The sequence below is a fragment of the Columba livia genome, chromosome 19, assembly GCF_036013475.1.
Source record: "Columba livia isolate bColLiv1 breed racing homer chromosome 19, bColLiv1.pat.W.v2, whole genome shotgun sequence".
Taxonomy (NCBI): Eukaryota; Metazoa; Chordata; class Aves; order Columbiformes; family Columbidae; genus Columba; species Columba livia.
In genome coordinates, this window is record NC_088620.1 from 4,506,168 (window position 1) to 4,532,465 (window position 26,298).

At 44.9% G+C, this 26,298-nt stretch overlaps 1 protein-coding gene across 7 annotated transcripts in view; it reads left to right on the forward strand.

Annotated features, from left to right (window-relative positions):
• The window catches only part of RAPGEF1 (Rap guanine nucleotide exchange factor 1), a 77,652-nt gene that overhangs the window by 18,898 nt on the left and 32,456 nt on the right, over nucleotides 1-26,298 (forward strand). For all 7 annotated transcript variants that reach the window (XM_065035773.1, XM_065035775.1, XM_065035774.1 and 4 more), the window contains exons 2-9: nucleotides 8,626-8,765; nucleotides 11,923-12,101; nucleotides 15,237-15,393; nucleotides 19,714-19,802; nucleotides 20,195-20,347; nucleotides 21,735-21,858; nucleotides 23,088-23,271; nucleotides 23,826-24,341. In XM_065035773.1, coding sequence (XP_064891845.1) covers nucleotides 8,626-8,765; nucleotides 11,923-12,101; nucleotides 15,237-15,393; nucleotides 19,714-19,802; nucleotides 20,195-20,347; nucleotides 21,735-21,858; nucleotides 23,088-23,271; nucleotides 23,826-24,341 — 1,542 coding nt within the window. The remainder of the gene's footprint in view (nucleotides 1-8,625; nucleotides 8,766-11,922; nucleotides 12,102-15,236; nucleotides 15,394-19,713; nucleotides 19,803-20,194; nucleotides 20,348-21,734; nucleotides 21,859-23,087; nucleotides 23,272-23,825; nucleotides 24,342-26,298) is intronic.

Sequence of the window (26,298 nt, forward strand, 5' to 3'; positions counted from 1 at the left end):
AGCTGAGGTTGCTCTCTGAGGATGGAAGAGGGCTGCGTTTTTCCATTTCAAAACTGGTGCTGTGGGGCAGATGCAAAGTCAAGACCTCATTTACAACCTTGTTTTTCAGCTATTGAACCTGTAGGCAGGTTGCGAGCAATTAGGCTTTTCCCCAAAGCATCTACAACAATGCATTTCTGCTTGCCGTCCTGCGGAGTGCCAGTGACGACATTCTGTCACCTTGGAGATGGATAAACAGCTTCAGCAACATCGGGTTATAATCTTTCAGGTCTGAGTTTCAGCGCTGACAGCCGTACGACTGAAACCCAAGCCCAGCAAAGGTTTTTCAGCGTGGAAAGAGTCTAAATGTGCTCAAGTAAAATGAGAGGAGGGGAGAAAGAGTTTAAGCGGAGCTCAGCGATAAGGCTTTTTGCTTGGCTGTGGCAATGGTGTGAATGAAACAAATTAGCTCTGGCTTACATGCTCCTCCAGCCCGGAGTGACTCAGGTAGTGCGCACGCAAACTTGTGCCTGCAGGGCTTTATTTTTAGATGTTTGAATCACTGTCATGACTGTATCCTCATACAGCCGTTAGACGAGTGGGGATGCCCACGGACCCCTTATTAAGTCATGTTTGGTGAGCGGAGAAATTCAACAGATTCCCCTCGCAACCGCTGCAATTTCTGTGCTCAGAGCTGTTTGCTGAAGTAACGCTGAGGCCGTGCCTTGTAGCTGGGTGATTTCTTTCCATTTAAAATTAAATGTTTAGTTAACAGCCTTGGTGGTTTTGATGCGTAGAGCAGGGTGAGCGTGGACCACAGCAGTCATGTTGACATTGGAGGCTTCTTGACTCTCTTGTTGTTTTAGCGTTGCTGGCACAGGGGGAGTTACGAGTCGTGTTACCAGTGTTGTAATCCCATTAGTTCTCTGGGGCTTGCAGGGCTGTGCAAAATCAGGACTCAAATGGGAAATTAGCAGAGACTCGCCAGATGCGGCACAAAGGTTTGCTGTGATTTGGTAAGTGGCAGCATTTCTGCTCGTGAGTTGATATGGGCCCAATCTGCTGGCGCGACTTTCTTTCAGATAAAACAGGGCAAAAGTCCTGTCTGCTGCTTATCAATAAATTACAGTGTCTTTTTCCAAAAGAAGTCTCAAAGCCAGCTTTGGTCTGCTGGAGGAAACTGGGTAGCAAAGCCCTACTCCCTTAAATCCCTCCTTGTTCAATTAATTGTAACTTTCAATTCCCTCGCCCCCATAAATTGGTTGGGTGGCATTGCTGCAGGGTTTGCAGCAGCTGAAGGATTCCTGATGTGTGCGTCTGCATGCAATTTCTCTCTTCTGAAATACTTGAGGCTAAAAGAGGACTAGGAGGGAACCCAGTCAGCTGCTCTGAACTCGCTGCTTCATCTGGTGCATCTTCTCTTCTTTGCAGCCTGAAGATTTGCTTCCAAATATGAAGCTGGGAGGAGGAAGAGCTGTAGTACTAATGCACTGTAAAATTAATGTTGTTGACTGACCCAATCCTTTTCGCTGGAGTCGGGAGACGTGGCTGAATTGATAAGTCTCCCTCTGTGCCTCCTGATTCCCTCGCAAACACTGTGGGCTCTTTCCACACGAGGCTGCTGCAGCTGGAGATGCCTCATTCATGGTTGCTTAGAAAGAAGAAAAAAAAAAAAATCAAAATAAAAATGTGCTCTCTGACAAATAAAAATGTTTTGCTTCCTCTGGAGGCCCCAGAGGGCGGCATAAAAATAATGAAGCCTGTGAGTCAGTGAGCATTGCCTGGCCAGCTGAGAGGGAACTGAGCCTCCCTTTTCCATAGAAGTTTGTGTGCTGTCATTGCACATCATTAATGCTTGCTGGTTTAGGCTCATTCACTGTAACGTTGCCAAAAAAGAAAAAGGGCAGCCGGTCTTTCCGCTCCCGAACGCTGGCTGTTTCGAAGGTGACGTGATGTTAAAGGAGAAGTTTCTTTAGCGCTCCAGAAGGGTTGTTTGATTCTCGGGCTGCCCTTCCTCCACCGTTTTCCTCCCAAACCTGGCGGCTCTCCTGGCAAACGGGTTCCCTGGAGAGGGACTTGGAGCAGCTCACAAACAGCTCCACCTAAGATACAAAGGTTAGGGTGGGCAAACTTCCTGATTGACACTGCACCCTCCCTTTTTTCTTTCCTTTCTGGATCCCCTGCCGGGTGTCTTGTTTGTTTCTGTATAAATTCTCTTTGCTGCAGTCTCGGGGGGTAATGGCAAAGTTGAGAAAAGTAAACTCACAGAGATAGAAGTGCTAGATCTGGGGCTTCTGTAGCACCCCTGATGCATCAGCAATACGCTCAGATGTTTTAAAGGGATATTTTAATTCTATTCTGCCACATTCTGTCTTTTCTGTATTCAGGATCCCAGTTCATCCTTTTGAGAACATAAAGCATCGCACCAGTGCTGCATATCAGCATTTTTAAGCTTCTAAGCATCCCCAGGACTTCTGGAGAAAGAGGGCGTGAAATGTAGCAGAAGGCTGTTTGCTGCGTAATGCTGAGTTACTTTGCAGGTGTGAAAGGGCCAAGAACGTATCTGGGATTCTCTTTCCTCAGCTGTTTCTTCGACGTGCCTTGTGCTTCCTCTCCATCCCCATTGCTACACACTGGCAGGCTTGAATATTTAGTCACAAGAAAGGCAGAGATGCCCTCCACCACAATATTATTAAAAATGGATTTTTGAAGTGTCCCTGCGGTAGCTTTCTGTTGCCCACAGCTCGCTGGTATCTCCACACCGCTCCTCCCGCATCGGCTCCACCGGCTCCTCTGCCGAGGAACTCGGCTCTTGGGAGAGGCTGTTTGAGTTTCAGGTTAGAGCGACGTTTCCACAAAGCTCCAAGGCTTTGATTTTCTGTCAATCACTATTATTTTCATCTTTGCATTCCAGGAGAGCCCAAAAGCTTCAGCAGGGCAAAGGCCCCACAGATCTGTGTGCTTACAAGTATGTAGTAGATAACAGCCCGTGCCCTGAGGTTAAGAGAGGGTGGGAGATGGTTGGGAATTCTAGTAATATACATATAAAATCTTGAAACATCTGTTCTTCGCAGCACGCTTCATGGTTATCGTGGGAAGCTCTCGTGTGCCCATCTGTCTGTCCTGAATCCTCTGTTCTCCTGTGTTTCTGACAGCAGAATTGGGTCTAGAGGAGCCAGAGCTGTAGCCCCAGCCCTGTAGTATCTCACCGCACCAAACGTACAGCGCAGCAGAAAGGTTGTTTTCAACTATAACTCATTATTTTTTCCTTTTGCTTCAGAACTCTTAAAGTCCCTGTCAGCAAGGGTTTAGCTGAAGCCTCGCAACTTGCCTTTTGTCTTCCACAAATGATGGAGCTGAGCCCAAGGGAACAAATGCCATTTTAATGGGCATCGTTGTGTAACTCATTACATAAGTCACCTCTGCCTTCAAAGGACTCGTGGCATAAATGGCAGAAGCGGTTGATTAAAAATGTGCACAATAGCTTCATTATGACATGGGGAGAGATGTCTGCTGTTATTTTTAATCTGATAGCTTTTAAATATGTGCATCCAGCAGAGACCCAAATGGCCTTTAGAAAAGGGAACCATTTGTGGGATAAGATTTTTAGACTCCACTCCATTCATTCTAATGAGCTGCAAGAGTCAGTCCAAGCTGGAGAACGAACTATAACCCTTTTTTAAGGCTTTGTCGCCTCTAAAGCTGCAGGGTTTTGGTGTGTGAACACATACAGAGTGAGAGAAGATGGAAGGTTTAGATTTCAGGTGAAGGGAAGAAAAGGTACAGTATTCTAAAGCTTGGGGTTCTTGTATTAAAAAAAAGTTTATTTTCAATTTGTTTGGTTGACATGTTGAACAATTAAATTGCACATCCCTGCTGCTGCAGCCTGTGTGCCATTGAGCTGTGTTGTAGTGACAGAAAGATGACCAGGGGTCCAGCAGCAGCTGGGGGTTATTGCCCATCTCTGGAGCCTCCTGGTGTGACACAGCCAGCGGGGAGCTGGAAAGTGCTGTAACTGAGCTCTGTAAAAGGCTGAACTTTCATTTTGACTTGAAATAATTTGCTACTGGGTTAGGTTGGTGGAATTCACCAACGTGCACGTGTTTCGATGTAATTCCTGGCGTTGGTTTGAACCCCAGTGGAAAGTGACTGTTTGCCTATGACCGCGGTGGACGATGGGCTTTGACTCGCTGGCTTTCTCCTAAGCAGCCTAGTTTCTTCGCCTGCAAGCACATAAGCTGATTTATCTGCCTTCCCTTGTACCTCTTAATCCACTGTCATTGAAAATCTGCAGTTCTTTCCTCACCAGATTTAGCTTTCTGCCGCCAAACGGGCAGGCAGCACCGCTTCGCCGGAGCTGCCGGGGGACGAGGTGGTTCCTGTTCGGCCATGGGGTGCTGGGCTTGGGGGGCTCAGTGGGTGCCCAAAAAACTCTCCGGCCACACCTGGCTGCTTGGGGCAGGCTGGCAACAGCAACTTTCTTGTGTCCTGTGTCTGGTCGGACCCCAGACACATGTTGTCCGGGGGGGACGAGCCTGAGAGCTGAGCAGGACTCAACAGCTGGAGCGCGTTCAAGCACAGCAGAGCGGGAGCCTCGTTAATAGAGGGATGGAATTAGCAATGAAACGAGTGACGTATTAAAACTTACAGTCAGAAATCAAGAAACTCAGATCCATAGTAAAATAACATTGAAGGGATTTTATTTTCCACTTATGTGCAGCAGCAGAGCATCCAGACAGATGAAATCCGAGGCGACAGAAAGTCAGGAACGCTTTGATACGATATCTTTTATCCCCCCTTCTAGTTGAAATCACTCGATCGAGTTTATTGCTCTGTCTTTTCCCCTTCATCTGATAAATATTTGGACACTGCATAGAAGTGAGTATGGGATACCCTCCTGCAACCACCAGAAAGGAGAAAGAGAAGTTCAGAAAGCCGGTGCTGAGGCTCCAGTTAAACACTGCTGGTTATTCATGAGTAAGAGGCGAGGGTAATATGATAGAACAATTTCCAGCAGGCAGCCAACCGAGCTCAGAACAACCTCAATGCTGCATTAAGGGGTCTGGTTACTGTAGACGGGCAGGGAGGAGCAGAGGGACAGAAGTGGTTTGAGAAGTGCCATGGCTCTGATTTCTGCCTCTCTCTGCGTGTTATCAAATGAATTGATCTGCAAAGGCATGCTGTGCTTTTTGAACCTTTTAACTGGACAGACATAGGACATGTTAGATATTTAAATGAGGATATAGCATAAAGAAAGTGACTTTCTCAAAGCAGACCAGTGCTATGGTAACCAGGCTGGGAAGTCTTGCTTAGTTGTGCATTTTGCTGGAGAGTTTCATCTTCGTCTGTAAAAGCTTAGGGAACTTCCACCTTTGAGCTAGAATACCTTCCTATTGAAGTGTACGTTCTCTTTTATACCACTTCATCCAGATTCATTAAAACGCAAATCCTAATGCTTGAATGATGTATCTGCTTGAAAACCATACAGCCCATCATGCTGGATAATGTTGGTTGGCTTTCACTGAATATAATCACAGTAGCTCCACTGCTTGATGCATGAATGTGGGGAGAGGATCGTGCGGTGGAGACGAGTCCTGGAGTCACTGACTCACCTCTGCTCTGGTTAGATGAGTTGCTTCACCTGCGTGGCACAGAGTAAGGTTGAGACAGAGCTGTTTAAGGATGGGAAAGATGTGTTCGCAATGCGCTTGGAACAAGAAAAGCGCTATTTTAAGTGCTAAGTGTAATTGAGCGTCAGAGAATATTGGTTTGTGACTCATTTAACTGCAAACGCATCAGAAGCCTATGAGCAGATGAGATCTGGAAAATGCTTATTGTAGATGGAAAGACATGGTAGTAAAAAGCTGCATTAATTTGTGATCTTCAAAGTAGGGCTTAGCAGGGCTGTTCAAACAATAAGGTTTATTAATTTTGCAAATGTCAGCTGGTTTACTTCATTAATACTATTTTAGGAGGTTCCCATTCTGCTTCAGCTGGTTGCTTCTGTCCTCGCTCTGTCGGCCTGTGTCCCCTCAGAGGTGGTGTGCGAATGATTCCGTGTTCAAGGGGACAGAAAGGTGGAGAGAGCAAATGGAAATGGTCAGACTGGTGGTGGCGGTGAGGGGAATCTGCTCTCCATGGACACAACATTTCCTTTTGTAGGTTCCACACCACGCACACACGTTGGTTCAGCTGCTCGTGTGCTTGTCCCATAAGTGTGGCTACAGATGTCTGGTGGGAAGGAGAAAAGGAAATTATAGTCTTCTGAAACCTTTCTCCCTTCCAGATTTCTTGTACCTGCAAGGCAGAATTATCACCATAAGCTACAAAGGGGTTTGTAGGTATTGAACATTTTCTTACTCAGATTAGCAGTTTGGATCTCACCGCAGCCCATGGAGGAGCCAGACACAATTTGTTGCGGCTACCATCATTTCCCTGAAGATTAATTATTGTAATTGTTTGCCAGTTCTTGAAAAATAAATTCAGAGTCGTGACTTCTCTTGGCAAGCGTGCATACGCACGCGTGTATAGAAATTGTCATATGGTGTGCGAAATAAAGACGAATTATTTAGGGGTAGGGGAGTGCAAGAACACTATCACCGCAGCCAGGAGCTGGTTTCAGTGGTGACCTTCAGCACCCTGTGGAGCCAGGGAGATTTGAAAGGTTTGGAGATCTCGGTGTGGATGCAAAGCAATGACGTCAATTGTTGCTAAGTTAGGGTGCCAGCTGCTCCAAGTGATTCTTCAGAGGCCAACTGATATGTCTGGATTTATCTGCGGTGGCCAAGGGGTTTAGCGCCTCTCTCCTGAGCGCATTGAATGGGACTTTATGATACACAGAAAACTTTAAAAAACATTTACTCCTGTAAAGTAACCCAGGTTCCAGTATAGGTTGGGAAATTACATATTTGAGAGCAGTGTAGGGGAAAGGGACCTGGGGGTCCTGGTGGACAACAGGATGACCATGAGCCAGCACTGGGCCCTTGTGGCCAGGAAGACCAATGGTACCTGGGGTGTATTAGAAGGGGGGTGGCTAGTAGATCGAGAGAGGTCCTCCTTTCCCTCTACTCCGCCCTGGTGAGACCACATCTGGAATATTGTGTCCAGTTGTGGCCCCTCAGTTCCAGCAGGACAGGGAACTGCTGGAGAGGGTCCAGCGTAGGGCAACGAAGATGATTAAGGGAGTGGAGCATCTCCCTTATGAAGAAAGGCTGAGGGAGCTGGGGCTCTTTAGTTTGGAGAAGAGGAGACTGAGGGGGGACCTCATTAATGTTTATAAATATCTAAAGGGTGAGTGCCATGAGGATGGAGCCAGGCTCTTCTCGGTGGCAAACAATGATAGGACAAGGGGTAATGGGATCAAGCTGGAACACAAGAGGTTCCGCTTAAATTTGAGAAGAAACTTCTTCTCAGTGAGGGTGCAGAGCCTGGCCCAGGCTGCCCAGGGGGTTGTGGAGTCTCCTTCTGTGCAGACATTCCAACCCGCCTGGACATGTTCCTGTGCGACCTCACCTGGGCGTTCCTGCTCCAGCAGGGGGATTGCACTGGATGAGCTTTTGAGGTCCCTTCCAATCCCAAACATACTGTGATACTGTGAAAGGGAGAACAGGTCTGCAGTCAGACCGTATTAGAATCAGTGCTGGCGCAGCTTCCATTAATAGGATGCCTGCAAAATTTTGAGCTAGAGGACACAACTAACCAGAGCTCTGGCTCTGGTTAAGGTGTTAATAACAAGGTCTTAACGTGCTAGCAGGAAACCAAGTTGAAAGGGAGACAGCCCTTATGGGGAGGCAAGCGCGGGTTCCTTCCCTTGAGCTGTGGTTGGGCCATTTCTGAGTACGAGGAGCGGGGTTTGCGCCGCAGTGTGATATTTAGCTCCAGGGTGCTAGATTTGACTCAGCAGCCTTTTCTGTTTGCAGCCTGCATGCTAACGCGGTGCTGCGGTGCTGCATGCACGGGGCTCTGTCGCCTGTGTAGTCGATTCCCAAATAATCTAAAAGAAAAATGAAACATACAGCAAAACTGCTTACTTCCCTTGATACTGTAGTTAAAGACAAGTACGGTATCTTCTCCTGAATTATCTGGGTCACTAGAGAGCAATTCAGACTTTCATTTATTTAAGTGCTCTTTGCTCAGAATACATTCAGTTGCTCTCTATGAGGCAGCTTAGTTTTATTTAGCTTTGTGGCTAAACAGATAAAAATATATTTCAACAGTAAGTCTGCATAAGGCATGATTGAAAACCTTCGAGCTTCAGCTTTTAGGTATTAAAAAACCCCCATGAAAATACAATTTTTAAAAGGTTGAGCAGTTCTGTAATTAAGTTTCTTCAAGGATGCTGTGGTATTGAAGTGATTCCTCTGCTCTCTGGTTTGAAATCCATTGTGAGTGACAAGGGTTGGAGATTTTTTCAGACAATCCATGGACCTGCATTGGAAGGTGATGCCACTGAGTGGGCAGAGCAGCCTGGGAAGGGCATTGGAAACATAACAGAGAGCCACAATTTTCTTTATCTTGTTCCACTCAATAGATTTACATGGTTGCAATGTTTTTCATAGGCTGGTCTTCCAGATAAGGCTGTAACACAACTTCCCTGGTTTCAACAAATTCACCCTAATCCAGTAACGCATTTCTGTGTCTTTCTAGATTCTGAGCGTTCCCATCTCTCCTCGTTCACTATGAAGCTGAAGGGCAAGTTTCATTCACCAAAAATAAAGAGAACCCCTTCAAAGAAAGGCAAGCAAGTTGACGTGACAGTGAAAACACCAGAGAAGACGGCGAACAAAGTAAGAGATGAAGGACATGTTCTGTTAGTCTTGCGGGTTTCTTGCTTGCTGGTATCAGTTTATCAAAATCTACAGCTCTGCTTTCAGTGCGTGACTTTGTCCTCGGTGGAATTCTGCAGATTTTTCAGAGATTGACAGGATTACTTTCTGGTTAGTTATAAACTCTGCTGTGTAGTATAAAATAAGAGCAACCAAGCCATGTAATTCCCTTTGGAGAGCCTGACAAGATGTCCTTCCATAAGCATTTAAATATCTCATTATGGAATGTAGTTTATGGCCTGACACATCCTCCCAACACGCACACCCTATGGTTATGCTTACAGCTTCCAAATAACTGCCTGCTTTTGGGGTGTGATCCTTTTAAAACCCCCAAACCCAGGCGAGCAAACCCTTGAAGCTGGTCCAAAGTCGTGCTCAATCTCTGACGACATCGGCAGGGAGAGTCCAACAGATGCGTCCAAGCAGCTGCTGATTCCAGCGCACGGTTCCTCAGACCCAACGTGCTTCACGTCCTCAAAGAGCTGAGCTCACCGCTTTTCCCAGCACAAACCGGTCCAGCTGTCATCTCCTCTGCTGTTGTGACCCGATTATGTGACTGGAGACTCTCTCTGTGCCGTGCTGGTGCAGTTTTCAAGTGTAAAGCCAAGCCAAAAGTTAAGAACAATCGAGGTTATTTATGATAATTCAAAATCTTTCGTAGTTATTGAAAATCCCATCCAACGTGCAGCACCAGAGGTGCAAACTTTTTGAGACTGTCTTTGCTGGGGATTGTTGTGGTGGTTTTGAGGGCTGTCAGCAGGGTACGGTTCTTATTCTGCGTGATGTGCTTGACACCCAGAGAAGCTGCTGCAGGGCTTCCCAGCCCTGTTCTGCACCATCAGGTGGGAGATGATGAGGCTTTTATTTACCAGTCTGTAAGGTTTTCTTTTCCCCCCAAGAGGTTATGAATCTGCTTTCTAGGAAGCCGACCACCTTATTGACTGCTGCTAAAGAATAAAAGTAAAATCTAGGAGTAGTCCTTGAAGACTTTTAATCCCAGCAATGTTTCAGGATGGTATATTGAGATAATTCAAAGGCCTTCCTTTAGATTGATACGTGATCACATATTAAATAAGTTTGAAAATGAAGAACGCTTTTCAAATGCAGTTCTGTAACATGTATTAGCATGTTAATCGTAGGTGAAGTTTTTGCTTTTCTTTATCTTCTCTAAAAAACAATGTGAGAAGATTTTCTGATAAGGCATGCTGAAGATGTGAAACCTTTTTTATGTACAGAGTGAGATTTTTTAATGGGGAAACAAAGCCCTTGCAGAAGGATTTGGGTTTCTACTTGTTCTCAGCCCTGACCTCTCAGAATCAAGCCCATCCCTCCTATGCACCAGGAGAGTGTTTAAGCTATTAAGTCACAAGCCTTTCTACAGGAAACAGTTGTTGAATGAAATACATAAACAGCCATCCGAGCAGGAACTGCAATCCACATTTTTTTCACTTCTGTTTGAGAGCTCTGACCACCGGGCCTTAGTCATCCTTGCTCGGGGAATACACAGGCGCTCTCGTCCCTGAGCGTGCGGTCATTTCATACGAAGTGCAAAACCTTCGTGGGAGGGACCGAGCTGCTCCGTATCCTGGAATAAACCGTGCGGTGGTGAGGACACATGCCTGAAGAATGGGCAATGGCGTTTTTGACATCAGCGAGTTGCCAGGGTGCTCCTCAACAAAGGAGTTTGGGGCGCCGTGGGCTGCAGATCAGAACTTGAGGTGCCTGGCAAGCAATATTGTCAAAAAGTGGAAGCAGCAGCAGAGTTTTGGGCACTTCCCAGATGAGATGGAAAATGACAGGGTGGTTTGCAGATCTTGGACTGGGACTAAGACTTCTAAAGTTGGAGATAAATGGGAGTTGGGACTCTAATCCTTTTATACAACTGGCCCCAAATTACTAACCAGTGCTGCCTATAAATTGTTCTTCCTAAAACCTTTAGGGCTGCTGGCCTGGTTTTGCAGAAAAGCAGCAGTTTAACGGCTGACGAGAGTATGGGGAGCACACAATGCCCACAGGTCATTAATTCTTGAAGCTGAATTTACTGAGGAGATAATGGTGAAACCTGACTCTGCTAAGCTCTCTGCTCCTTGTCTAGCAGTGTTCGGTAGTTAATTTAAATCTCACTTAGGAACTACTTGTGGCATTACAAATCCTCCAGGCATACTCTGGTAAACTTTCAAAAAATACCCCTGTCTAGAATGCCATTAAGATATCACGTATCACTTTTGAATTTGCTCTTCCAGTGTGGTGGTGGCACAGAAGTTGGTGACCACAACTCAGCTTTATTCCAATGAATTGTTCCCTTCTGTAATGCTCATCGCTGATGCCAAAACTTGGCTTTCTCAGCCTGTCCCCGTGGAACACGTCTGGATTCCCTTGTTCCAGCAGCATCACAAAGTGACTTTAGGTTGGAGACTGATCAGAGAGGAGTTTTTTATTTGCAAATAGAGAGAGAAGCCTGCAGCCTGCTTTCATATAAGTAGGCGTATTGTTATCAGCCGAATTACTCAATAAGGGTGAACACCATGTGTGTCGTTGAAACTATCAGAGATGGATACAAAAATGGAGTCATCTATTTAGGTAGTTCTGGTGTTTGGACTTTTTTTCCTCTTTTTCTCTTGCCCTTTTCCTGATCCACTGCGTTTACTGATCAAAAAGACCTTTTGATAGTGGGATGTGCCGAAGGTAAAAGGGTTTTGATCACATCAGAGGGGCGGCTCTATTTAAAACCAGCAGTTGTTGCTTCCTTTCTTGCATTATCATTACTATCTGCACTTGGTATATTCTTTTTCTTTCACCCTCCCAGTTTGACGTGTGGGTTTCAAAGCAGAGCCCTTCACATCATCAGTAGTGTTAATCTTGACCTAAAACTGATCAAGATTAGCCTTCAGTTTGGGATGCGCATAATTCAGAGAGTTAAAGTGTGGGTGCAGTTTTGCTCTGACTTTTTTGAAAGAGTGGTAATTCAATTTAAAAGTGTTTGTGGTTGAAGGAGTTTTCTCTGGTCCTCGTGGAATGTACCTCATTCATTGTCTCAGTACTTCAGGTAAGTTAAAGTAACCTTGCCCTTAAAAATCCTGAGGTTTTAACACATCTCTCCCTTTTTCCTCCTCTCCAGAATGTATCGTGGCTAGAGGAGAAGGAGAAGGAGGTCGTCAGTGCGTTGCGCTACTTTAAGACTATTGTGGACAAAATGGCAATTGATGAGAAAGTATTAGAGATGCTGCCAGGCTCAGCCAGCAAGGTGCTGGAAGCCATCCTGCCCTTGGTGCAAACCGACCCACGCATCCAGCAAAGGTCAGTTCTCTTGTTGGGCTTTGGGACTCGGGCTCCCAGCTCCTCTCCTCCTCACGCCTGGAGAATCACGTCATGCAGGAGACGGGAAATGCTGCAGTGGCTAATGAAGTGACTGCTGGTTTTACTAATTATGCGCTAGTTTTCAAACACAATTTAAAAGCAGACCCCCTGCTGCGAAGAAGCCCGTGCTGTGGAAAGATAAAGCAAGTCGGAGTGGTTTCAGAGAGGAGGAAGGACTGATGATGATAAACTTGGAGATTCGTCATGTACTGGCAGGAGAGTCTCCTCAGATGCTATACCGGTTCTGCATCCTAAAAGCTAACAGATCCAATAGCTTTCACCTGAAAAAGAGTTTATCTTCTGAGTAATCACTTTTAGTGTTCAGTTTATCCCCCCTGATATTAGAGAAGTCTGAGCCTGCACTCTTACCTGATTTTTTTGGATTTTTACTGGATCAGATACAGAACAGGAGTACACAGATGTACTTCAGTAGATTAACCAGTCCATGTTCATTCCTGTGCACTCTCAGCAGATTATTTAGTTTGTGTTTTAACAGATTATGTGTGTTATGTTTTAACCAGTTAGACAGTGGGTTTGAAGCCAGAAAAGTAGAAATTTGCCAAGGCAAAGCTCAGCATGGGTTATAAGAATTTGTGGAGTTGTCAAGCCATAGAGACACAGCTGCTGTTCATCCCATAGATGCTGGAGCAATCAATTTACACAAAGCAAGCAAACATCAGTGAATGACATGGAAAGAACAAAATTAGCAGAGACAGAGAAAAGCACAAAACTAGGCAGAGAAATGCAAGTGTTTGGTTATGGAAATCCTGCCATTTTTTGTGCTGTTCCTACTTTTTTCCTGTTAAATATCTCAATTTTTTTTTACTTTGAGATGCTTATTTCAATTCCGGTTCAAGGAAGGTCTAGAGCGTGGTTGGGACAGCAGTAGAGTCGCGGATATTTTGCAGACAGAGATGCTCAGCTGTGTTTGGTCCTAGCGCAGAGGCCAGGTTTGCATCTGACAGTACAAAATGAAGGAGGCAATGGGTGAGTATCAGAGCTGTGGCTGGGACAGGAGAGATCCCATTTAGGTTAGATCTGCGGAACTATATAGAGCAATAGCTGTTAGAATGGTAAAATTAATCAGGCTTCTGGATACCGACACAGAAGTTTCTTCAGTTGCCACAGGGTTTCCCAGAGCTATTAAATTCCTGACAAGCACCTGCTTTCACTTAATAAAAGAAAGAATAAACTTTCCCCTTGCACCGGGAGAACATGTAAAATGTCAGCAAATATATTTTAGGATAGAACGTGTCATCTTTAGAGTCGCTGGCTTTGATTTGTGTCTCTCCTGGGTGTTCTCAGGGTGATCTTCCCTTCCAAGAATATATTTGGAAATAAATATCACCTAGGTGGTCTTCAGCAGCAGCAGTATTGCAGACAGTCCTGTTCTTCACGTTTCTTAGATCATCTCTCTTAGTTGTGAGCTAATGCAACATTGACAGTCGGATATCTGTATTTACCCACATAAGCAGAATTTTCAGTCTGTAGTCAGTGGAGTCCTCTGCATAGTGATAAGTTTCTCCTTCTGGAAACACTGTGTTTTAAAGTGCAGATCCCATATGTATGTTCTCTCTTGTTTAACCTCACATTAAAAACGGGGATCTGGCATTCTCCAAAAGCCGCGTCCTTTCATACACGTTGTTCCTTTTGAGTAGTGGCAGGACAGAAAGGGGTGATTTGATGGCAAATCCCCCTGAAGAAAAGTGAGCAAGCCTTGTGTCAGTGCGGAGGAAAGCTCTGCGATCACTGTTGGATTGCTTTTGGCTTCAGGGAGCGCATTTGCACCAAGGAAAAAAGTAATTAAATCTAGCACAAAATGGGCTTTCAATTATTGCCTCCTTAGAAGGAAGCAGACTGAAGATAATGGCAAAGAAATCAAAGCCTTAAAAAGAGATGGGGGAGGGCTCTGTTTAGGAAATATCTCCTACCAAGCTGATTTCATTTGAAATCAGAATAAATGGCAAACAGAATGCTTTAAAAAAATAAATAACATAAACCAAAAGAACCAAACAAAGAAGCCCTTGCCAATGTTTGTATCCCCATGGTTGGAACTTGCAAACTTCATTCACCTAAAGAGTCTCATTGAAGCTCGTGGGCTTGATTCTCTTCTCACAGATAATGAAATTACTGGAGTTAAGCCAGTGTAAAATGGATACCAAGGAGAAATGGGAAAATTTGGAACACCCGTATCAGTAATGATTGCGAGATTAGACCTTATCTTATCTGTTTATGTTTTTGATGCAGTTTCAAATAGATTTAACTTTACAAAGAGCTGCTGAAGCGTTGCCATCAGCAGAGCTGTTAACACACCTTGTTTAGTAATGAAGTGTGTGCAGAACAGCCAGGAAAATGCCTGTGAGCACTGTTGTTACAGTTCACTTTTATTTAGAGTTGTCACCCTTCCAAAATGCCTTTTTTTTCCCCCCTTCGGAACAATAGCTTCAATTCTGTTTCTCATTAAAAACAAAACAAAGCAACACCCTTCCTCTTCCAAACCTGAAATTCATTCAGTTCAATTTATGTAAAGAAGCAGGTTTTAATTACGTGTTTTCAGGCATTATAAACAATGAGGAAATGATTTGTAAAGGAATGAATACAGTCAGCTCTCAGTTGTCCAAGACATTTTTTGGAAGAGTTAATAAAGAAGAAGGAAAGCATAGATAATACTGAAATAATATAACTTAGGCTTAAATACAGGACTTACATATTTACCTTTGAAGTTAAGGCATAGGATTGTAGCTGTAAATTAAAATGGAAAGCACATTCTTTTTAGCATTGCCGTGTTAACCTGCAGCCCAATTAATTCATTCTCTTAACTGAGATTAGTTGTACCTTTGTTCTGTCGATCCGTTTGGTGCTGGAGAACGGGAGAGCAACTGCAGCAGAGGAGAAATCTCGGCTTGGTCACCTGCTAAACACAAATTCTGGATGTCAGAAAGAGAAGGAGAACAGTCACATTTTTAACAGCGTGAAATGCACTTTAAATCAAGCGCTCTCATAACATTTGATAGTATGTCCATCATTTAATTTTGTTCTTTTTTTTTCTCAACTATTTCCTGCCCTGCCGTCCAGTTCTGCCATCTCGTCCTGCTATAGCCGTGTGTACCAGAGTCTGGCCAATCTCATCCGCTGGTCGGATCAAGTGATGCTGGAAGGTGTGAACTCAGAAGACAAGGAGATGGTGACAACAGTGAAGGGCGTCATAAAAGCTGTTCTGGATGGAGTCAAGGTACCTGAGACAAATATTGTAAATTATATTGTATAAAGTATATAATATATATTTTTAGAGGAGAAAGATCCTGTTCTTGCCTTCAATAAACTACCTCAACTGTATCATAAGTGAAATGATCCTGCTCGGTGTGCTGGTTAAGGACCGACACAAACGGTTTGGCTGTTAGTGTGCGCTGCTGAAATGCTCACCCTGGCTTTTGGATGAATCGGAAGAAACAATAAATCTTTATTGAGCATTGTAGTAGATTTTCAGCAAGTCGTTCCCAATCTCCCGTGCAGTTTACAAAGCAGAGTTTGCCTATTTTCCGTCTAGGCAAAATATAATGGAAATGCTTCCTGTCAGTGCCCACAGAGACTCAAGCTCCATCTTTTAACACAAATTTCAAGGGATTCGTCAGTGATCCATCACCGCTTTCAGCAGGCGGATTAGGGTGTGGAACAGGTGATGAGCTAAGCTCAGTTTTCTGGAGATTAATTTTATATAACTAATGGAAATGTTGAACAGAAACCTTTGTATCCTTTGTGAGACCTGCTTACAGCATTCCCTCCCCACCCCACCCAGGGAGAGCTGTTGGCTTTCCTTCGACTTCCCGGTAGCTTTTGGTACCATTATTTAGTTCTGTTTCATGGGGTTGTCCCTGGGCTGACGGTCCTGGGACTGTTCATTCAGCTGCACTTAAAAGTCCGCTTGACCTGGGTTCAGGGCACCAGTGACCATTGGATCTCCTGAGAATCTGATTTTGAACATTGTAGACAGAGTTAAGCCGCTTTCAACAGCAAGGCTGAATCGGAAGGGGAATGTTTCGATCAAGCGCAGAAGGAAAGTTGAGATGGTGTTTTAAGAACGGCAGCAGGTGTTTCACCTGGATTAGTGTATCAGGAACAGGCATCTCTCGCTGTACTCTGTTTTTTATTAACTGGAGCTGAAGGCAGCAATGAAGTGGATCTCCCAAGCTTTGGCTATCACATTTTCAGGAGTCTTGGTGTGGTGTTTGCGTGCTCTGAACACAGATACTAAAATCACTATTACTTATTGAGCCTTTTAAACAAATATCTTTGAAGCAAAACATTGCCATCACCTAAGGAAGACAGATTTTCCAGGATTATTTTGCACAAGATGCCTTTTAACTTTAAGCTCCAGATTTGAAAAGTAAAGCTGGTCTTAAATTTGCACAGCAGGGGAGAGAAAAAGAGGTTAGTGTAAAGTCTCAGCTGCTGTTACTGTTGGAATTCAGCAGCAATTTGCAGTACGTGAAAATCTGCGTTATGGTATCAGAACTGTAATATCCCAGCAAATAGCGAGGCAGTTCTCTCTGATATCACTTAATGAATCTGCACAATCCTGTGGAGAGAGGGTCGTTTTATCACCAGATCCAGGAGAGGGATGTGCAGGCTCATTGCAAGAGACCCGGACACCCGCTGCCCTTTCACTTCAATCAAATATCAGATATTTAAGCCTTCGATACCTATTCCCTTCCAGCCAAAGCAGTGTGTCCGTGCGGATGGGTGGAAGGTCTCGGATGCCTGCTCTGCCGAGGCTGGAAGTGATGTAGATGTGCCCGTACAGCGCTAAGCCTGACCTGTTTAACCCCGCTGAGCACCATGGCTGTACCAGGCTCTATTTTGTTGTTAGACTAAAAGTTAGTTTGGCCTTCCAGTTGGAGCTGGCTTATGCCTGCTCAGCTTGGAGACGGTCAGAGCAGATGTGTCACCGGCTGGGGAGGTGCCAGCGTGTCTGCCCATCAACAGGTCAGCATTTATAAGCACCATGCGCTCATCTCCTGCTGCACAGCGAGGAACAGGGTTTATTTTAGAAGGGCCCAGCCAGTTTGCAGATCTGGAAGCAGAACTGAGAAGTTGGACACTTCTCCGCTGTGGAGAGTCCTTTTTGGTTTTCTGGCAGATCGCACAAGATCCACTTCCACATTTCAGTGCTTACTTCCCCCCTTATTTTCAGAATTGAGCATAAAGGAGTCGCTTGTTCACTTGCTTTACTTGCTGTTTTTATCCCAGATTTTAATGCCTGGCTAGGTGTATATAAAAAGAAAAAAAAATCCATGTTTTGGTTATGTAACTTCTTAAAAATCCATCTCATTTTGGAATTTCCAGCTTGCTGAAGTAGCATAAGTTTGCAGAGAGGCTTTAATTATCTCTAATTACTGCTGCAGGAATCTTTACTTGCTGATAAGGAGCAGTATAACGTGCATCTGGCTCGGTTGTGTGCTGATTACCTCTGCATACACTGAAGATCTTGGCTTGATTTTCAAGCACTAGTTCTCATTTTGGGGTTGGTAGAGAGGAGAGAAAGTCAGGGTCCAGGGAATCTGGTGATATTTATCAAAGTTTAGAGGAAACGATGATCTTCTGATGTGTTGTCAATCACATGTTGTCGTGGCGACTCTGGTGGGAAGTATCTTGGGTTTTTTCACAGCAGAAATGGTTTGAATCACTCTAAAGATACTTTTGAGCCAAACTGGATTGTTTTTCTCCCGTTGTAACCTACACTGCCATAAGGTAAGCAAGCATGTGTCCGTTACAGCCGGCAAAATAGGAAAACTGAGCATTTCAGCCCAAACACCAGGGGCTCATCAACGCTGCCACCGCCATGGCCTGCAGCCCCGGCCTGCAGCCCCGGCCTTGCTTTGGCTGAAGGTGTTAAATGTGGTGAAGAAAGGTGAAGAAAAGGAGATGTTACATTTTCCCTTCCGTAGCACTTTAAGGAGTGCTTTGGCTTTGGGTTTGAATGCCTGAAATAGAGGATGAAACAGAGGAACATACATTTAAAAAAATAATAGTTTCAGTTGAGTGACTGGGGACACTCAGCAGGGAGGTCTGAGGTCAAGTCAGTGTCTGTGTTACCACTCTAGTTCTGTGACTGAATGGCCTTAATTATTTTACTGGTGTATATACTGTGAAATGTTCATTAGCACAGTGGAGCTGACAGGTTGTCAAAAGCCCTGTCAGTCTGTTTCTTGCAAGGACTCTTGTCTGTCTGTCTGTCCCAGACAGGAACATCTTCACAGCATTAGCCTGCATGGACATCTGTATGTGCTCTGGTTGTACTTTCTCCTCCTTCCCTGGGGGTGGGATTTTCCAGGACAGCTTCTGGAAAGCTGGCCGTTGTGTTGTGCTTTTGTTTGACACAGTGTACGTTATTTTTGAGCACAAGCTCACGATGAGACTGTGAGTAGAACATTGAAACCCAAATCAGCTGCATTTGTTGTCCTTTGCGCATCCAGTGCAGTCCTTTATTCCTCTTGTGAGTGTGCAGACCCATGGAGGTTCAGCTTTAAAGACAGCCTTACATAAAAATACAAGAACTAGAATATTTCCTTCCTCAAAAGGATGATGATGACATTCCACTTGCAGTTATCGCATTGAGAGGGCATTGACAGTTGTCCCCAAGCTCAACAGACACGGACATGAAGATGATACTGGAATGTACTTCAGGCTGCTTTAAAAAAAATTAAAAATTGATCCCATATAGTTTCCTTTGCATAATATACCAGGAAGCCAATACCGTCAGGCAGCTCTGCCAGCTTTCCAGCCTGCCTGTAAGTGGACGTATGTTCTGTCTGTGAGCAGTACATCTATTTGCTGGCCTCAGACGTCCCTAAAATGTTCTCTCCATCTTTCTGGTGCGAACGATTGTTGTTTTGACTGCTGGCAGACTTGTAGTTCAGGATTATCGTGCCCTTATCTCTTTATCCAGAGCCTTATCTGCTTAGACCAGATACACTACAGCAGTTCCTTGAATGATTAAGCCTTCCATTGCTAACATGTGAAAAGTTGGCTTCAGGGGAAGCAGGCCTTTTAATAAAGGTGTTCAGTATTTAATTTGCTCTTGGACATCTTACAGAAAACTTGCTTTTTAAAACAAATACATACTTTATAAAGCAAATACATATATTTCTCTTACTGTCTAAGTGAATTACTCTACCGTTTAAGACTTTTCTGTACTTATATTTATGTATGTAAAGTCAGTTTGCCTTGATCTAGGGTGTTGTGGGGACTGGAATACGTTTGTGACTATAGAGGAAAGAGGAAGCACAGCAAAAAGACACATTTGTGGGTTTGTGCAGAATCCCCATAGGGCCAGGGTTTATGCACTTAACACAGCTAAACTAGTGCTGGGTGCTCCTTAGAAGCGGTGCTGCAACGTTTGTACGGCTCTGGCCCAGACCTGCACCCAGCTCGGCTCTCTGTGCCCTGCCTAACCAAGAGTTTACTGCAGTAGCATCTCTTTCTGTCCCAGGGTGTTTGAGTGCAGCATGCAGCAAATAATGATTATTCTCTTTTTCTCCTCTCTGTCCCTCAGGAGCTGGTCAGACTCACAATTGAAAAGCAGGAGCATCCCTCTCCCACAAGCCCAGTTAAACCCAGTTTACCAGCATGTAAATCTGACAGGTGGGTCACTGACAAGGATTTCTTTGGTGTGCAGGGCTAATCAAGGAGAGATAAATTCTGACTACTGATGGTTGAATGAAAGCATTCAGTTACTCTTCACAGAGGGTAGCATAGTGTTCTTTATGTAGCCTCACTCATTACAGTGGCACCACTTAAAGAAAACAATATGCTATGGTAGGGAAGATACCAAAATCTCGCAATGAAACATCACTTGGCCATGACACATGCACATTGTATTCTGCATATACATGGAACTCCACCTGCAGATGCAAATTCTACCTTCTGCTATAGGTGCTTCTCATACTGCGTATGATTTAAAATGCGTATTAATCTGTCAACCTGCTGCATTCAAACTGTGTACAGATCTACAATCTGTATTTTACTTCTCGCAGCCCTTCGGAACTTCCCCTTACAGACCGAGAAATGGAAATCCTCAACAAAACAACTAACATGACTCAATCCAACGAGCTACTGACTGACTCCATGGATGAAGAAGTTGCGCCTCCTAAGCCCCCTCTGCCCAGCATTCGTGTGGCAGAAAACAGGTAACACCGGCCAACCTGCTGCCTGAAGAAAGCTGCTGGCTCTTACCAGCTCCTTTTTTTAAACAATCTTGGCAAAATGCACACCAGAGCGGTCATAAGGAGGGTTGGTGGTGCCTCTGGATTTCACCTCCTCCAGAGTAATTCTTTCCTGCTCCTGCACTCTGCTTGTGACTTTGTGTTCTCTTGGTCTTGATTTGAGCAGCACTCTTCATTATCTATGTTTTACTTCACCTCTTTTTATGTGAGGACAGTGCTGTGCTCTGATATCCATGCATGAAAGGCTTATTTAAAACTACATAAATGCTAAGAGCCTTATTTAAAACTATGTGAATACCACACTCTACATTGTAACTTCTGGCAATTACATCCAGGCAATTCTGCATTGCTTTTATCAGCTTAAAAGTGAAAGGAGCCAATAGTGCATTAAAAAAAGAATCTTTTATTTGGTTGTTCTTACCCTGTTCTATGAGTAACCACATGAAAGTTTCTAAGCTCTGTTTTGAGAAGGAAGAAAAAAGCCCCAATTTGCAGGTTTTTTGGTCTGTGTGTATGATGTTTTTCTTCTCTAGTACGGGTGCTAATGGATGGTGTGAAAAATACATGTCGTGCTAATTTGAAAATGCGGCAGCAAGTGCTGCGGCTGGCCAAAAGAATCACATTTCTATGTATTTTATGAATTCTCATGAGTTATATAAAAATTTCCTGGTATGTTCCAGGAACAGAATATATGTGCTCATGGGAACCCCATAGGCTTGATGGTTACCAGAACTGTGTGTCATTAGAAACAAAAACTAAAAGCACAGTGGTTAAAATCTCACTAGTTACTGCCAGTATGTGTTTCTGCAACAGATTTATGCCAGAACATGGTGAGAGCAACACTGACCATCTTGTTCCCTGAAGTTCGCCAGGAGGGCAAAAGGGCAGAAAAATAACTTTCCTGTCCTATAAATTTTTGAAAATATGAACATTTTTCAAACATGGAAGGTTTGAAGAAGAGGGACTTCTGTGAATGGAAACAACACTTGGGTCAACGAAAATATTTCATTTGGATTTTCACCACTTTTATTAAGAAATAATTACTGTGCTAATTGGCTCCATTAAAAACAATTTTTAGAATGGCAGTTGGTTTTGCTTGAGAAATACCAACTCTTTTGCAACCTTAAAAAATAAATCACTGCACAGGACCTTACCTGTGAGAGCATTCGTAAATTCATATTTGTTAGTGGATGCACTTTGCTAAATAGCTCCAGGCCAGATTTGGGCAGGAACCCGTGAGTTTGAGCCTGGCAAGTCTGAGGCTTTTTAGAAAACAAGCTTGTGAAGCCAATAAAAGTCTTCTTTTTGCTGGAAGAGTAACGGAAGCCTCGATGCCTGTTGTGTCTTGCAGCCCTCCACCAGCACTGCCCCCCAAAAAACGGCAATCGGCACCTTCCCCGACCAGAGTGGCCGTTGTGGCCCCCATGAGCCGAGCCACCAGCGGCTCCAGTTTACCTGTTGGCATCAACAGACAGGTAATGGCGCAACCCCGTTGTGAAAACCCAGGAGAACGTGCTGGGAACTGGAGCCAAAGCTCCAAGAGATGCTGTGACCTGCAGCTCCGTGCACGTCCCTGCTCGTCCCAACCAGCCCCGGACGGGAGAGCTCTGCAGGGGGAGTTTTATGATACATAATGCAAACAGCTTAATATATTTTTTTTTACGGTGTTGTTGGATTTAATTAACAAATTGCTACAAACTTTGTTGCCTTGAGCTGTAGCAGTTGAGTGTTGCCATGTTGAATAGATAGGGTGCGGAGCAGCCAGCTGAGCTCTCACCACGATTGACTTACAGGCCAGGGAGCGTGTGGCATCTTGAGATCAGAAATCTGTATTCATCCAGTCACAATTTAAAAACATCTTTGTCACCCAAGGTGTAGTTTGAGCGACTCCTGTGACCGCTGCTTGTGCCTTGAGGAGAATTTTCCAGTAGAAAAATGGAAAACTTGGGGCTGTGTGTGTAATCATATTTCATCTGTTGTGCTAGTCTGGGGTTTATGAGGTTGTAAATGGCTGGGTTTGCTTTACACATTCAGGAACTTAGTCACTCAGCAGTGAGGACCTGCATCATATTAAATCGCACCAAAATCAAGTCTTGTCCTCATCCCCAAAGCCTCAGCCCTGGCTTAGGAAGCCTCTGTTGTTGGTTGGCTGACCCAGATAAAACCGTGGCAGCTCTGCAGTTACTGGTACAATCACATTTTGGTTGTTTTGCAGGAGTGGGAACACTTGGTGGGTTCACTTGCAGGCTGATGAGCTTGAGTTAATATCCAAAACAGAAGTGTAGTCACAGGCACAGAAAGTTGGTATCTCATAGCTTATTTTCCTTTTGCATACACCTAAGCTAACCAGATGTGTGCTAAAGTTCCAGTTATTTAATAAGAAATCTTTCAGTCTGGTTACCTAGTACAAGCGGTCATGAGATGTGTGTAGCTGTGAGGACCTTGGTCATCTCAGCACCTTGTGAAGTCCACTGTGGGTCACAGCACAACCTGCCTGGAAGCAGGAGCAGCCAGAGCTCCCTGGCCTGGGCTTTTTACCAAATCAGAGGCTTTTTGAGGTCCTGCCAAGCTTGTCTAACCAGAAAGGGCTGTAGCACTGATCCTGGTTTCCTTAAGTGCTGCTGTGAGGTGTTTGCTCCTTGAGCCGCATCTCACTTGCTAACGAGCGCACAAGAACGATGGTGATTTGTTTCTTTTGCTTAAGGATTTCGATGTCGACTGCTATGCCCAGAGACGGCTGTCGGGTGGAAGCCACTCCTACGGGGGGGAATCTCCTCGCCTCTCGCCCTGCAGCAGCATCGGCAAACTCAGCAAGTCTGACGAGCAGCTCTCGTCTCTGGACCGCGACAGCGGGCAGTGCTCCCGCAACACAAGCTGTGAAACCCTGGGTAAGCGGGAGCTGTCGTAGCTGTGATGCAGAAGTAAATGGATTGTGCTTGCAACTGTCATCTTGTCGTTGCTGCAGGCAGTTCTGTGCAGAATTGTATTCTGTCGGATAGGAAAAAGCCCAGGGGAATGTGTTTCCCTGGCTGTAGATGATTGTGTTCAAACTCCATTCAGCTCTCAAGTGGAATGTTTTCTTGGTTTCAACCTTGTCTGCTGACATCGATACGAAATGACAGTCCTGATAGACTAAAGCACTGTTGTTTCTACTTACTAGGAAAGAAAATAAAAAATTTAAATGTGAAACATATATGATCTCTGCAATGATCTAGGTAGAGTTTTTGTTACTTGTTTGCTAGTGTAAAGAAATAATTACAAGAGTTTTATTAAGGCTGGACATTACAGGTCTAGCAAGACGGTCCCTGCTGCAAGGAAGTACTACTCTGATTAAATGTACTGATAAATTAACTGATGGGATGGGAGGGGCAGAACTGAGAAGGGCTAAACAGTAAAAGAGAGAAACTAATGCGTCATTCTGCTCTCCCCTCTGTTTAACCAGATCAATCAGATCACTATGACCCGGACTATGAGTTCCTGCAGCAAGACCTCTCCAACGCTGACCAGATACCTCAGCAGGTGCCCGGTATCCTCAGCCCGTTGCCAGAGTCCTTGGGTGAGTCTGGCTCCCCTTTCCACGGACACGCTTTCCAGCTCCCGCAGGGCAGCTCTCCTCCGCTGGAATTCTGCAGCCTCTCGGGAGCGGCGCCACCAACAGAGACTCCTCCAGCTTTACCAGAGAAGAAGAGGAGGAGCGCAGCCTCTCAGACCTCGGAGAACTCGGGCTGCAGGGTGTCCTACGAGAGGCACCCTTCCCAATACGACAACATCTCGGAGGATGACCTGCAGAACGCAGCGTCTGTCCCCTCAGTACCTTTCACGCCGTTTGCTGCTGTTTTGCCATTCCAGCAAGGAAACTCTTCAGCACCGGTCGAATTCATTGCTGACTTTGCTGCTCCAGATTCTAACAGTGACCCAGAGAAGCCACCACCTCTGCCAGAGAAGAAGAACAAACACAGTAAGCAAGTTCTTGTCTTTTTGTTTTACTTTTGCCTTGCCCTTGCGGTTGTTGTGCTTCTGATGACCACTCAGTAATGGTGACCCCAAGGTAATGCCCTTGCCTACGTGAGGCAAAACCAGTTAGTGGGTGTCAAAGGCATGGAAGGTTCAGTGCTTTTGGGGTCAATGAGTGACTCCTGGAGCCAGGAATGATCCAGGCCTGGGGAGCAGCATCACACAGCATCTTCATTACTATAGTGAGACGATATTACTGTCTGTTTACCTGAGTGTGAATCTTTGAGGCTCTTTGCAGACCTACTTTGCAGATCTTCCTGGTTTATCCTTCTTTTTCATGTCCGTTCTTTCCCTCCGCGCCCATTTTATGAATGTTTTCCCACTGTAGAGGAAATTGGGTACTCTCCAAGAGCTCAGAGAAAGGGCTTCTTTTCCATCCAAAACCAAGCATTGCCAGATCAGTTATTTGGCAACGGGAACACAGTCATCCGTGGCTGCGCGAGACAACACGATTAACCCAGCGTCCAGTACTGATGTTTTGTGACGGGATCTCATTTCCTTTGGATGGCTAAGAATTTCCCACATCGTTAAAACGAGCAGCCCCTAAAGATGAAGGCCGGCCAGCCCAGCCAGGCTCCTGGCGCACCAGTCCTGACCGCGACTCAGGCTCACAACCTTATTCTGATTTCCTTAATGTTCATGGCTGAAAACAAGTGAAACCTCCTGCCAAAAAAGCAGCCATACTGATCTGCCAAGGAAGGCTGTGGACAACACAGGGAGATCCAGCAGATGTTTAGATTAGCAGTCACTGGCTTGCTTTGCATGAGGAGGCAACATATACAAGATCTGGATCAACAGCGTTATGTTGTATGGCTGGTAGCCCAATCAAAGAGCTGATTCTAAAGTGCCAAGTTGGTCTTCTGATTGATTTCTGCAGTTTAGAATCCTTTCGCTGAGAGTAAGGTGGAAGTGAGATCGGTGTATCGTGCACAAGTATTCTGTCCATTTCTGTGATAATCTGCTGTGCTGGTCACTCTTTTTAAAAGGTGTGCTGGCTAAAAGCATTTTCCATATCCCTGAGTGACCAGTCCACATTTGTAACCTGGGATTTTAATCAAATCACAGGGTTTGACCCATCTGAAATCGAGTGTCCCCATATGTAGGAAATCACTTCTGCCTCCCTCTGGTAAGCAAGCAGGTAAAAGATACTGAAAGCAGCTAAAAAGAAGCTGCATTTGTAGAAACCAGAAAGGAAATAAATGCTGGCACAGGGCACATCCAGGGCTGTTTGTTATGGCTTGGGCTGTTCAAAATAGTGCTGCCGGTGCCAGCTGCAAGGGGAGGTGACCCAGAGCATCCTCACTGGGGGATCAGGTCCTTGTGGGCTCCGCATGTTGGAAACCAGGGCCGGGTGCAGGTGGTTTTACCCCGTGCAGGCTGGGATGGACGCAGGGAATGCACCTCTGCACACGTAGGCAGCTCTATCGGGGGACACGCCTGCCTGAATCTTGGGTAAGAGGCGATTTGACAGTTGAAAGGGAGACCTGAGCTGTTTGCTTTTCTCTTTAAGCCCCGTGTCTTTGTTTTGTGTTATCCTATGAGACATCAAGGAGTTACTTAAAAACAATTTTAAAAGCTATCTTCTCCATTATTGCCCGTGCACACTTTTAACCTCAGTACCAAGGCCTTGTTTGTGAATTTTCTCTGATGTTAGAATAGAGTTAATTGTCATCTGTCATCTGGCACCATCAGAAGCTCTTGGGCTATTGACCAGATTGCATTGTTTGGAAAGGCAGAAGCTGTTATCTAATGTGTTGTCAGCTCTGATGGTTTGATAAAGCATCCTTGCTGTAAAGCTTGTAGTAGAATTTGAGCTGATACCTGGCTGCTGCGGACTTTTTAATTGCATTCATGTGACACTGAGAACTTGTTTTGGATTATCTTTACTCCACAGTGTATCA